This window comes from Blastomyces dermatitidis, assembly GCF_000003525.1.
Source record: "Blastomyces dermatitidis ER-3 genomic scaffold supercont1.7, whole genome shotgun sequence".
NCBI lineage: Eukaryota > Fungi > Ascomycota > Eurotiomycetes > Onygenales > Ajellomycetaceae > Blastomyces > Blastomyces dermatitidis.
In genome coordinates this window covers 2,958,443-2,971,533 of record NW_025544780.1, presented here as the reverse complement: position 1 = coordinate 2,971,533, position 13,091 = coordinate 2,958,443, and the positions used below count along the sequence as shown (strand labels likewise).

At 50.7% G+C, this 13,091-nt stretch overlaps 3 protein-coding genes across 4 annotated transcripts; 2 read left to right on the top strand and 1 right to left on the bottom strand.

Moving 5' to 3' along the window:
* The first annotated feature begins 1,577 nt into the window (after positions 1 to 1,577).
* BDCG_06962 (sodium/calcium exchanger protein) lies at positions 1,578 to 5,660 on the top strand. The gene is made up of 2 exons (XM_045422725.1): positions 1,578 to 2,011; positions 2,091 to 5,660. Exons 1-2 carry the CDS (start codon positions 1,766 to 1,768, stop codon positions 4,893 to 4,895), a joined length of 3,051 nt encoding a protein of 1,016 aa, XP_045278304.1. The 5' UTR covers positions 1,578 to 1,765; the 3' UTR covers positions 4,896 to 5,660.
* Positions 3,735 to 10,682, bottom strand: BDCG_06961. 2 transcript variants are annotated; one of them, XM_045422723.1, is made up of 5 exons: positions 9,938 to 10,682; positions 9,801 to 9,864; positions 7,702 to 9,732; positions 7,071 to 7,631; positions 3,735 to 7,008 (listed from the first exon to the last, which is right to left on the bottom strand). In XM_045422723.1, exons 1-5 carry the CDS (start codon positions 10,518 to 10,520, stop codon positions 5,643 to 5,645), a joined length of 4,605 nt encoding a protein of 1,534 aa, XP_045281910.1. In that variant the 5' UTR covers positions 10,521 to 10,682; the 3' UTR covers positions 3,735 to 5,642. The 2 variants fall into 2 exon arrangements, with proteins under 2 accessions (XP_045281910.1, XP_045278303.1); XM_045422724.1 differs by having other exon boundaries at positions 7,071 to 7,628; positions 9,938 to 10,677.
* Positions 10,683 to 10,782: 100 nt separating this feature from the next.
* BDCG_06960 (aldo-keto reductase) lies at positions 10,783 to 12,991 on the top strand. The gene is made up of 2 exons (XM_045422722.1): positions 10,783 to 11,516; positions 11,680 to 12,991. Exons 1-2 carry the CDS (start codon positions 11,220 to 11,222, stop codon positions 12,358 to 12,360), a joined length of 978 nt encoding a protein of 325 aa, XP_045278302.1. The 5' UTR covers positions 10,783 to 11,219; the 3' UTR covers positions 12,361 to 12,991.
* The last annotated feature ends 100 nt before the right edge of the window (positions 12,992 to 13,091 follow it).

Below are 13,091 nucleotides of genomic sequence, written 5' to 3'. Positions count from 1 at the left end.
AAAGCCCTAAATTTGAATGGGAACCTACTATCTTCAATGTAGCGAAGCAGTGTTTCGAATTTACTATACGAAATATGAGGTCAATATGAGTGTATACGGATAAAATATCATCTAGTTAAAATGTCGAAATCATCCATGAGAAAATCCATTGTTTCTAATTAACTCAGAGAATCCAATCGATGGAGGAGAGAACAATCTTTCTGAGCCCTGTCTTTTGCTTCTTGTTGGCACTCTGATAACCGTCAACAATCCCTCCAGAGGCACATCATTCATGTGTTCATCTCATCTCTTATATGCCAGCTGGAAACGTTAGTCGAATTAAATATCCAGTACATAATCAAGCTTGTTACCCTCCATTTGTGTAACTGGCGCAGTATCCGCTCCATCTCGGGTTCCTTTCAGAAAATGTGGACTTAGGCTGGTCAACGTGGAAGGAAGGCAAACGGAATCTCATACTGGGCAAATTTTTTGGGAGTGGATAGATGACTAGGGAAACTGATCTATGCACTCATGTGTGAATGTATGCCAAAACCTCTTATATACCAGGCGCGGAGTATTCACCAAGATCCGAACCTCTTACATAGCACACGGTATCGTATACAAAAATCTAAGCTTGACGAATTGCAGCACAGCATTTCGCAGTTATGGGCGAGTTAATTGCTACGTACGCAGCAACCTTTTGTGGTTGGAGTTTGTCCAACATGAGAGCGCCCCGGCAGTGACCAGGCTTCTCCTCAGGACAATCGCCCACTGGCCGAAAGAGATTTGGCTGCTTCCATGCTCGACTTAGCAAAGATATCCCCCTTTCTAAAAACCCTTCACATAGAACTCGCCATCCGATGGCGGCCAAATATTAGCCATAAGCACCTTGGCCGTTGGCGGAAACTTATATATAGAGTAAGGAGAAAGAGTCGTTCCCACCTTGTCGTGTGAGCCTGGTTGAAATTTAATATTTTTAACCATTCTCTGCAAGCATATTCGTTAATACACCGTCATTTAATAGAAATTAATGTACATGTACATACATGTACGTTCTCCTAGCTTAGTATTGAAGGCTATGTATCTTTGGTCGCTTTTCCCTACAGTTACTTTCGACTGCTCTTTGGCACCGCGCTATTCAAAGCAGGATCCCTGAATGATCTCGCGTAAATTCCACTGCTCACCACAAGTCACGTCATGTAAGAAGACGGTTTAAAAGGTATGTGATTTAACGAGGGCGTAAAGCCTTTGCCTTCATGTATACATCGGGTTGCTCGTCAGATATCTGATGCCAACTTAGACAGAACCAGGGCACACAGTACTGATAAAGAACTGGTAAGAGGCGATATGAAGGACCAATCCATGGATGACAGAGCGCATTTTTAATGACAGCAGCCCAATTGAGAGCTTGGAAGCTGACTTGCTCAGAATCAAGGATGCAGCTGTAGCTTGGAACCAAAGGCAGAAGGCGAGTTTTGATATTGGAAGAAGCCAAGCAGTCGTGCCACCGGATTCAGAGAGTTTGTGCACCGCCACACGACTACGAAAGCTCAAATATCACGTGATACCAAGGGCATAGGTATCGTATCCATGAGATACTCCGCTTACGATCTCCAAGATAGACGTCACTGATTGTCTAGCTAAATATTCTGTGTTGCAGGCATGAACTTCGAATGATTGACTGTTTGCTTTACTAGACTCCCAATAATTCTTATCTACTGATTCCATCTTAGCGAAGAATCGCAACCAAACCACCCAAGATCTGCACGCCCATGATGTATCCGAGATGGCACCGGAGCCATCGTCATTGCTCCCCAGGGCACCTACCATCCGCAGATTAAAGCCTCGTTATTCAAGCAGGCCGTTTTACTTGACTCTCCTGGTTCTCTCGGTTCTTGCTGGCGCAAGCATTCTGCTCAGTGCAACTCCCGAACAGCCCGTATCGCTTGGCTTATCGCAGCTTGCAAAGCGCAATGATTTCGGGCTTGGATCTGACGGGCTTCTCGGGCCCAGTGGGAAAGACTCTGACGAGGTATGTTCGAAGGAGGGATAGATACTGAGCTGTCAGACCAACCAGAATACTGATGAGTTGTCTCCTTGTTCTCTTCTAGTGCCATTTGGTCCACAAAGCAGAGGACCAATGCTCCTTCGTCCGAACATACTGCGACGACCATGAAATCGGCATTTTCTCCTACTTACAACTCTACTACTGCAAACTCCCACATGTAAAGCCAATCGCGTTTGCCATCCTAGCTATATGGCTAGCAGTTCTCTTCAATACAATCGGGATCGCCGCCAGCGACTTTCTATGCGTCAACCTAAGCACCATCGCGAGTATTTTGGGCATGAGTGAGAGCTTGACCGGTGTAACATTTCTGGCTTTTGGAAACGGCAGCCCCGATGTATTCTCGACGTTTGCTGCGATGGGCTCCAACAGTGGCAGCTTGGCGGTTGGTGAACTTATCGGCGCGGCCGGATTCATAACCGCCGTTGTTGCTGGATCCATGGCACTTGTCAGACCGTTTAGGGTTGCCCGACGAAGCTTCGTCCGCGACGTCGGGTTTTTTATTGTTGCTGCGAGTTTCAGCTTGGTCTTTTTAGCTGATGGAAGACTGCATGTCTGGGAATGCCTTGCTATGGTTTTATTCTACGTCTTCTACGTGTTCGTTGTCGTGACCTGGCATTGGTACTTGGCCAAGCAAAGGCGGCGGCGGGAAAGGGATTTGGCTGCAAGAGCCTACTTTCATATACCCGAGAATCAAGAGCTAGAGATTGAGGAAGAAGAAGAGGACGACGATCCCGTAGCCGGTCAATCCCGGTCTCTCCTTCGTGAACCTTCGTCCGAGGATTTCGGAGCTTTGGAGCGCGCGGACATTCCCGCGTGGAAAGTGGATGATGTTGATGAAGACGCCGACAACCGAGATCTTGCGGAAATACAGGGAAATATGCGAGTCGCTCGTCCCCCGCGAGGCCATCGACGACCTACCATCACACCCATCCGGCCCAGCTTGGTTGGCGCTCTCGAATTTCGCGCTGTCTTGGCATCACTGCAAAAATCCAGACAACAGTCAGGGCCAATCCATCTGCGCAGATATTCAGATGAATCTGGCCTTGCAGGACCACCAACTGACGTCCAATCCGAACGATTACACCCACAACTGGATTCCATCCCTAGCCGTTTACGGTCTGCTTCAGCTAATGAACCGTCAAATCGCATAGCGAATAGAAACCGCCATATTTCACCGAATGCTGACTTGAGACTACCAAGTCCAGGAGCAGTGCTTTCAGACGAAGAGCCTCAAGGACTAGGAGGCCATGCGGCAACAGCAGCACATTTTGTGCCGCAGCCAGGGCTCACTGCTTCACCTTCATCATCCGACTTTCCCTCGAGGTCTCAAAGTCCAGCCGTAGGCGAACGCTCTGTTTCTCCAAATCTATTAGCACCACCGGAAAACGGATTCCGGTCACCTAAGTATCTCTCAGAACCATCCAAAACACACAGTGGGGTCTCCCCACGTACCAAGATACAAGATGATAGCCCAAGCTCTCGACCAAACACACCATCAATGAGCCCAACCTCTGCCTTTCCCCCGTATACAGACACTTTTTCTATGCGTTCACGATCCCGTAGTCCGCATCTGCAGCGTGCAAGTTTATCTGCAGCGTCAACAGTTACACGTGAGGGTTTCGTGGATGCTGAAACAGAGCCCAAGCCAATTAGTTGGTGGCCTTACGAATACCTACCATCCCCTTACGCTATAACTACGGCTTTATTTCCAACATTATACGACTGGAAAAGAAAAGCCATTTGGGAAAAACTCCTTGGAGTCGTTGCAGCGCCCAGCGTGTTGCTCCTAACGATAACGCTTCCTGTTGTTGAACCAAAGGAGTCAGAGCCGGAGACACCTCCAGAACCAGAATTCAATGGCATCGGTGCCCAGGATAGTGGCGCAGGTCTTCCTCACCTCAGCCGTCAGACGTCCGATATGTGGAGAATGTCAGTAGCTCCGGACGTAGAAGAATTCAACGACGACGATGGCCGCCGCACAAGAGCCTCGCTTCTCACAGCTACAGGCCGGCGTCGACAGGACTCCGAGGCTCCTGTTCCAGCAACGCTACCGAACCAGAACATACCCTCATCCCCCAAGGAATGGAACCGATGGCTCCTAGGCCTCCAACTCCTGGTGGCCCCTTTCTTCATAGCCCTAACAGGCTGGTCAACACTGGACGCTGACCTACACCTTCGAAACCTCCTGATCCCCTCCCTTGTCGCCCTCCTCATCTCTGGCATCTTCCTCACCATCCTCTTCCTCAGCACAGGCCCTGACGCCGACAGCACCACCACGCAACAACTCCCCCAACGCTCCCGCCCTTTCCTCGCCTTCCTCGGCTTCGTCGTCTCCATCGCCTGGATCTCCACCCTAGCCTCCGAAGTCGTCAACCTTCTCAAAACCATCGGCGTCATCCTCAGCATCAGCGACTCGCTCCTAGGCCTAACCATCTTCGCCGTCGGTAACTCTCTCGGCGACCTCGTGGCCGACATCACGGTAGCGCGCCTAGGATACCCCGTCATGGCACTGAGCGCCTGCTTCGGCGGGCCGATGCTGAATATCCTTCTCGGCGTTGGCGTGGGCGGGCTGTACATGACGCTCCACCCGGCGAAATCGTCATCGGTAGCTGTGGGGAGTGGGGTTGTTGCGCAGGCGCTATCTACCAGTTCCAACACGTATGAAATCGAAGTATCCAAGACGTTGTTGATAAGCGGGGCGACGTTGCTGGCGACGCTTGTGCTGTTCCTGATTGTCGTGCCGTTGAATGGGTGGTGGATGGATCGGAAGATTGGCTGGGGGCTGGTGGCGTTGTGGACTGTGACTACGGTCGCGAATGTGGTTATGGAGGTTGTTTCTACGAATTAACTGGGGATCGTTTTCCTTTTGTCTGGCCCTTTTTAGTTGAAGTCTGGGTAATTTTTCTAGTTTGGTTTTCCTTCTTTTCCTTCTTTTCCTTCTTTTTCCAACTTCCATGATTGATTACTTGTTGTTTCCCAGTCTCATTCAACGATAGTTGGTTGTAAGAAAATATTTAGATTGTTTTGGGACATAAACCGCCATCCCCTATTCTACTTGTGTAAACGTATTTAAAAAACAAAACCGCTCTCTGTCTGAATATCTAGCTGCCACGGATAACCAGCTGGTCTTTAATCCCTACTACTTTTCCTACGTGGTACCCAGGCGCAAGAGGTCTGAAAGTGGGTAGAAATTGCTCCCAGGAGCCATATAAATCGACATCTAGCGGCTGGATTTCCTGGCTAGTAGATTACTCCATAACTACTAGGGAATTGTCGGGTAGTGGCTTTGATATTTGGCAAGGGGGTTTAGTGGGTTGTGCTACACCAATAAGCGGACGGATGGTTGGTGCTGTGTATAAAAGGACAAAAGTGAAAACACCATCAATCAAGCGATAAACAAGATATATCAAAAAATTACTATATCCTACCCTAAAATCTCAAATACATCCATCCATCCCGAACATACCTAGCACAATCTTACCAGCTTCAAAACAAAGAAAAAATCCACAAAACGCACTACCATCAACGACAATAAATATCTTACCAAACAACCATTTCACCCTTCCCCATCTCACGATCTCCTAAAACAAAAACCCTAGATAATCCTCCCCGAAACAGCTGCCGCACTCCGATCCTTAGTCTCCACCTTTCTCAACCCCTTCCCAGCCTGGATACTCGCCAACAACGCCCCTCGCCCAGCAGGTGCCCCGGGTGCAGCTGCCATTGGCATAGTCGGTGCACCCACAGCAGGAGGCGGGGGTGGCGGGGGCCCTCCTGGTGCAGCACCGATGGGTGGTGGAGGGGGAGGAGGCGGTGCGGCGGCGCTGGGTACTGGTGGCGGTGGAGGGGGTGCGGTGGGCGGTGCATCTGTGAAGGGAGCGGGAGGGGGTGGGGGTGGAGGCATTGACGGTGCGTCTTGGAAGTCATTCTCATCGAATTCGTCGTCCTCTTCCGCATCTTCGTCAGGGTGGGCTGGTGGTGGGGGCTCCGATACTACGGGCGGGGCCGGTGGTGGAGGTGGCGGCGGGGCCGCGATGGGACTTGTCTGGACAGCCATAGCAGGTTTAGATTCCGGTTTTTCCTCCATCGCGCTGAGGGGGCGTGGCGGACCCATGGTGCCGAAGAGGATGCTGGCTAGGTGTTTAGCGCTGCCGCCCGCTGGTCTGTCGTCATCATCATCGGAAGAGTTTTCCGATTCGGCGACCGACCATTCGTCATCTTCAGGTCGGACGCGGGATTTGCGCTCTAGAGGCCCGGGGATCGGTGCAGCCGCGAAGGCAGATTTTTGGCTCTCCTGCTGCTGAGCCAGGCGGTGGAATGGATTTGTGGATTGGATTTCTGCCTTGGGAGGAGCGGGTGCGGATGCGGCTGCAGCAAGAGGATCTGGTATTTGTTCCGGTGGTGTATGGAAGCTAGGGAGTGGTTGTACGTCTGCGGACTGGCTCAATTTGCGGAAATACGGATTTCTCGACTCGTTGTCAGTCGCGGCACGCTGTTTGACAGATTCTGGACTTGAAAGGGCAGTGCTTGCAGGTGCAGCCACCTTAGGAGCTTGCTCTGGTTCAAACGGAGCTGTTGGTGGGGTGGCTGGTCGCGGAGCTGGCGGAGGTGGTGCTGCGGTCGTAGTAGTAACTGAAGGGAGAACAGCGCTCTGCGTAGGTGTGCTATTTTGTGGAGTAATCTCGATAGGTCCTTCATCATCCGACGATTCCTCCTCATCAAGACCCTCCAGTTGACGCTGCAGCTCTCTCTCCCGAGCTTGTGCGGCCTCAAGCTCAGCGCGCTGGGCAGCAAGTCGTGCCTCTTTCTCCTTAGCTTCCTTTTCAGCAAGCTGTTTTCGCCGTTTCTCCTCTTGCTTTTTAATCTTGCCCTGTCTAACCTGCTCCTCCAATGCCTTGAGACGGGCCTGAGCAGCTTCCCGCTCCCTTGCCAGTTCCTCTTCTTGTTGTCTGGCCTCCGCTCTATAAATCTAATTAGTATTCTATCCCACACACTTTACAAGATGTATATGAATTGCACTTACTCTAAACGGCGACTCTCAGCTTCCTGAGCCTGCTGCTCCTCCCTCAGGGCCCGCTCCCTTGCCTCATTTTCAGCCTTCTCTCGAGCAAGATTGTCCACATCGACCGATTTCTTCGTTTCTGCAGGAGCAATGCCATCTGCCTTACCCTTTCGCGACGGAGGTGGGGGAGGTTTCTTGCCAGTAGGAACCGCTTTAACAGGTGGGCCATTTTGTTCTTCAGCAATACGACGTTGCCTCTCCTGCTCCCGCTTCGCATCTTCCTCCTCCGCCCGCTTCCGCCTCTCTTCTCGCTCGCGCTTTTCACGTTCCTGGCGTTCAAGAAGGGTTTCTGCACCTCCATCAGAGCTTGGCTTGAGACCAGCAGCTGCCATGCGCTCGGCAATACGTTTCTGAGCTCGCTCTTTAGCGGAAGCAACACGTTCCTGATGAGTAAGACCAGCCAATGAGGAAGAAGACCCAGTGGATCGTGGGGGAGATGGCCTGACTGGCAGTGCGTCACCGTTAGGCGATGCAGTATCATATCGGTTACTAGACAGGGATCTTGGGGCAGGTGTATTTCTGCTGTAACATTATGTTAGCGCTGCACAATCAACAATAGCCCCTAAAGGGGCTAATAAAAGGAACTACTCACTCCTCCTTCCGAACCTTCGCAGTCCTACTCCCCCGCTGAAGATCATATATGAAATCTCTGATCGTATCCTCAACACCCAGGGCTTCTTCCCACCGCCTCCTCTCATGCTCACGCGTAGAATCCTCATCAACATCCTTAAGACTATCCTCAAGGCTCCGCGTAAACTCTTTAACACTCTCTTCCACATCCCTGGTCATAGCGTCATTCCGTTCCCGCTCAGCCTTAATGTTCGCAGCCTCCACTTCGAGTCGCCGTGCGGCAGCTCCATCATCGTCGGTAGGCGGTGGCGGCCTCCCAGCTAGCTCAGCAGCCCTGGCCTGCATTCTGGCACGAGCTCGCGCTTTGATGCGGTCGGATTCTGTGACAGTGCCACCAGGGCCAGTTCCAACAATAGCGGCGGCAGCGCTAGGATGAGCCTTTGCATCCTTGAGACGGAACAGCTCAAGCTTAGCATCAGAAATGCTCCGCTCAACTTTCCGAACATTTGAAGCTAATTCGGGAAGCTGATCCTGGTACGACTGCAGCTGTCTTCGCAGGGCACGGCGTTCAGCTCCGGAGTCTGTATTACGGAACGCAGCCTTGGGGTCGGTATCGATCTCATCTTGAACGCGCCGGATCCTCTCCATGAGCGACTCAGCCTCCCGGCGATCCCGGCGGTTAAGCGTCTCCTCTTCTTCCGCGCGATTCTGGTCCTGGAAGTCAGTAGCATCCAGCATGATCTTAGCTTCCCGGATTTTCTTCTTCAATTGCTCGACTGAGGCGTCGTTGTAAGAACGTTCTGGTGTAGGGGATGGGGTGGGAGATGGAGTTCCCCCACCACCAGCACGACGGCGGGCGCTTGACCTGTATCCTATAGCGTCATCATTGTTTTTGAATACAGTTGCGTCTTTCCTCCCAATGCCTGGCGTGGTTGATCCGCCACGGAAAGAATGGTTTTTCAAATAACTAACTCCAGTCTGTTGAGGTTGTAGGAATGCGCCGGAAGATTTGCGAGATTCCGCATCCTGAGACAGCAGCGACTTCACAGTTCCAATCGAGTCGTTGAAGTTCCTCGTTGACGGGGGGATGAGTTCTGGCGGGAGTCTATTTGGTACCGGATATCCGTTGAGTTTTCGGTATATTAAATGCATTGCCACGGCAAATTCATCCATGTTCAGTCTTCCCCGATTGTTCGGGTCAGACAATGTCCATATGCGCTCAAGATCCTGACGTTCCAGCCCACTCTGACCCATGATTTCTATCGCGACATCGCCTCCAATGAACCCTTTATTGAAACCATCCCATGCTTTAAAGAGCTGATCGTAGATCTTCTTCTCATCCTTGGTTACAGCCCACGGGATTGTCGCGTTCCCAGCCAAACCTTGAGTCGTGAACCCACCTTCCCGTCCCGGTTGAGGCATCAACCGTTGCTGCAATGCTTCGATGTTGGGCAATCCAGTTGCGGGTGCATTGACAAAACCCCATTGGCCAGGAGCTCCAGTTGGCTGCGCATTTAGGGGAGCAAGCCCGGTCTGTGAGGGTGAAAGGTTCGAACCAAATCCCGTAGGCATAGGGGGCATGGGCGGTCGTGGTCCAGTATAACCGGTTGGTTGAGGGTTACTCATAAACCCAATTTGCTGGGGACGGAGACCAGTATTCTGCCCTGGAAATCCAGTCTGCTGCGGTTGCACAATCGTAGGTTGAAGGCCGGTGGCCTGGTTATAGAATCCGGTTGGTTGGGAGGTCAGCTGGGAGAGAAGTTGGGTATTGGAGGCTTGTTGTGGCTGGGGCTGTTGTGGTGGGGGCGGCGCAGATGCGTTTTGCATCAGCGGGGCCGCAAACTTGGGTACATTCGTCGTTTGAGGAGGAGCCGGTCGATCATCTGGAACAGCAAAGGATATGATATCGACCATACTGGAGACTTCGTTCGAAATGCGCTCGGGAAGAGTGGATGGAAGTTCCTTGCCTGTTAGCTTTAGGTTGCAGAGGTACATCGCTAGAGCAAACTCGGGGAAGAGAAGGCGGCCTGATTTCGTGGTATCGGAAAGCACCCTTCATTGACAATTAGCAAAAATATGATCTCCACCTCTCATTTATCATAACACGAGTTAGGGACATACCAAATCTTCGACAGATCGCTTCCAGACAGCTTGGAGCGCATAAGTAGATCCTTCGCCGTCTCTCCTGTAAACACTCGGTCAGCATGCACATCCGATCCAGAGAAAGAAATTGCAACTCTATCCTATAAGATACCCACCATCCAACGCCTGATTATTCCCCACGGCAGATTTGAAAAGCTGCTCAAACTTCGCCTGGTCCTGCGCAGTGATAAAAGACAGGCGCATAGTCGGGATCTTGGAGCCTGTGGACACATGTGGTTGCGCCGGTGCGGTCGGAGATGTTGACTGCGCAAAGGACTGCGCAATCTGCGTCGAGGTCATGCCCGTTTGGTGCGGGGCCACGGATGAAGGTGCGGGCACTGACAACTGGGGCTGTTGAGTCGTCGTCGTCGTCGTCGTCGTCGCCGTACTAGGAGGTTGTTGATTTTGAGGAGGGAAGCCAGTGAACTGAGGCTGAGATGGGAAGCCGGTAGGTTGCGGTTGCTGCACTGGCATCTGCGTTTGCTGCATCTGGTTGCTGCCGGCAAAGCTGGTAGGTTGGGGCATAAACGCGCCCGGTTGAAGATTTTGTTGCTGAGGTTGAGAGAAGACGGGGAAAGGCTGCTGTTGCGGTTGTTGCTGTTGCTGCTGTTGTTGCTGCGGAGGTAGGGATGTCTGCTGGCCAAACGGAGGCTGGCCCGGGCGGGTGCTATTACCGCCGTAAAAGGTATTGGAATACATGGCTGGAAATAATGATTGATGCTAGCAAAAAGAAGGAAAATACAAAAGGAAATAGAAGACAAGCAGAGGCTTAGTTGGGGTGGTCAAAGAAAGTCTCAACTCAGGGGCGTCGTCGGGAGAAGAGTGGAAGGAGTCCAGGTTTGACGTTGAGCTGAGGCTATGGGGATGCGGCGGAGCGACTAGGCTGGATACGGTTAGACTACACCCTGGCGGTTCTTCCGTATGTCAAGACAAAAAGAATTCATCTCATTTTGCTCTTTGATCTTCTACATACATCTAGACTGGCCGTGTGATCATGCATGAAATCAAAGTAAAATATTTGATAGTTTCATTAGGAAGGCTTTCTGAAGCTGTCATTCCAGCATACCCCCGCCCAAGGTTGGGTACTCCGTAGGTGGTCAGGGAAATAGTGAGAAATACGAGGCACCAAGGAGGAAAAAAAGCCATATATCAAGCTCCCGAAAGCCAGTATTTACCAAGGCACCGGGATCTGAGCTTCTGCTGGTGAAGAAGAGAGTCCAGGCGGCGGAAACGGGAAAAGAGGGTTTCCAAGGTTTGGGGCAGATCGTTTATCATGTAGCAGCAACCTAGCCATCATGCATTATTTAACGATTAATGCTATTTATTTACTCCATAATATTCAGTATTCAGTACAACATCAAGTACAGTACAACAATCACCTGCTGAGATCTCCCCCAGATGTTAAAACCTTCAACTGGCAAAATGGCATCTGTATCGCGATGGGAAAAGCTATTGCTTCGCCCCGCACTGTCAAGTGCGACAGCGACTCTGCCGGCGCCAACAGCAATCCCGATATTTGTTTATGGCACCGCGTGGAAAAAGGATCAGACAGCAGATTTGGTCTACCAGGCGCTCTCCGCTGGGTTTAAAGGCGTAGACACAGCCGCCCAACCGAAGCATTATCGAGAGGATCTAGTTGGCGAGGGCCTACGAAGGGCGTTGGCGGAGGGCAAAGTAAAGAGGGAGGATCTCTATGTATGTAACTATGTGGTTGGGGTTGACCTCAAATCTCTCTCCATTTTTTTTATTTTTTTTCTCTTTTAGTTTGTCAACTACATCGACCAATTTATAAACTATTAATATGTCAATATGGCGATTGCCTACCTAACCTCTCTAACCTCGTGGCCGCACGCTGCAGGTACAAACCAAATACACGCCAATTGGAGGTCAAGATCCCCACTCGGTCCCCTATGACCCCTCGTCTCCAATTGCAGCTCAGATTCATTCCTCCGTCAAATCGTCGCTAGCAAACCTCCGCTCGCGCGAAGATACAAGCTCAGAAACGGACACCTACCTCGATGCACTTGTCCTGCACAGTCCCCTCCCAACCATCAACGAGACACTCGAAGCCTGGGCAGCGTTAGAAGAATACGTCCCGCACAAGATACGAAACCTCGGCATCTCAAACTGCGACCTCCGCGTCCTCAAGGCCATCCACAGCTCGACCAAAGTGAAGCCCGCCGTCGTCCAGAACCGATTTTACCCAGGCTCAAAGTTCGACGTGGACCTGCGCCAATTCTGCCGCCAGAACTCCATCGTATACCAGTCGTTCTGGACGCTGACTGCAAACCCGGAGCTGGTATGGTCGACTGAGGTCGGTCTGTTGAGCCAGCAGGCCCGCATCAGCCCGCAGGCCGCGCTGTACTGCTTGGTGCTGGGCCTGGGAGACACGGTCATGCTCAATGGAACGAAGAATGAGGGTCGGATGCTGGCCGATCTTGCTGCGCCCAAGGCCGTGGAGGAGTTTTCGTCGAAGTATCCAGAGCAGTGGGATAGAATACTGGGGAGGTTTAAGAAGAAGATTGGTGAGACGGAATGAAAAAAGAAAAAGGGGAAGGGGAAGGGGAATGGGAAAGAGTACAAGAGAAACGAATACAAGAGAAATTCTACCTAGAAGTATGATGAAGGCGCTAGCTGCGAGAAGAATGGGCGACTGTCTATTCTCTTTGTGTGAATTGCACCATTGTTGTGCTAGCTGTGAGGTAGGACTATTTAGACATTCTTTTTGGTAAAGCAATTGTATGCAATTCTGATACAGTCACTTGAGACAAAAGGTCTTGTCTAGCTTGTTGCTGGTGGTGGATGTTGACTGTGCCTTGTGGTTATACCCCATATCACTACCTAAAATGAATGATGATATATCTATGCAAAGACAGAATAAAAATTGAGACTTATTTCATATTTATTTCTATTGATGCCTTACAGTCTTATTCAAATGATTTGCTTTTCTTTCTTTAAATTTAAATTCTGCTGAGATGTTTTAAATAAATGAATGTATAAACTATATATTTATGAGCTGCAAGATGTAACTAACTAGTTAACTATTCAGTTTAGAGTTGTAAATCATTTCACAGCTTCTCTATTTCTTTAGGAAGAGAGATACTCAGCAAATACATACTGTGTATTTCGATTTCTTTCTCTAGCAATAGTCCAACCAGATTGTTCACTTCCTCTATACCTAACTTACATCTTTCATCCTCTACTTCTCTATACCTTGTGGTAATGTTAGTTAACTAGACACCCACTTGGTGGTGGTGACATCAGCGACGA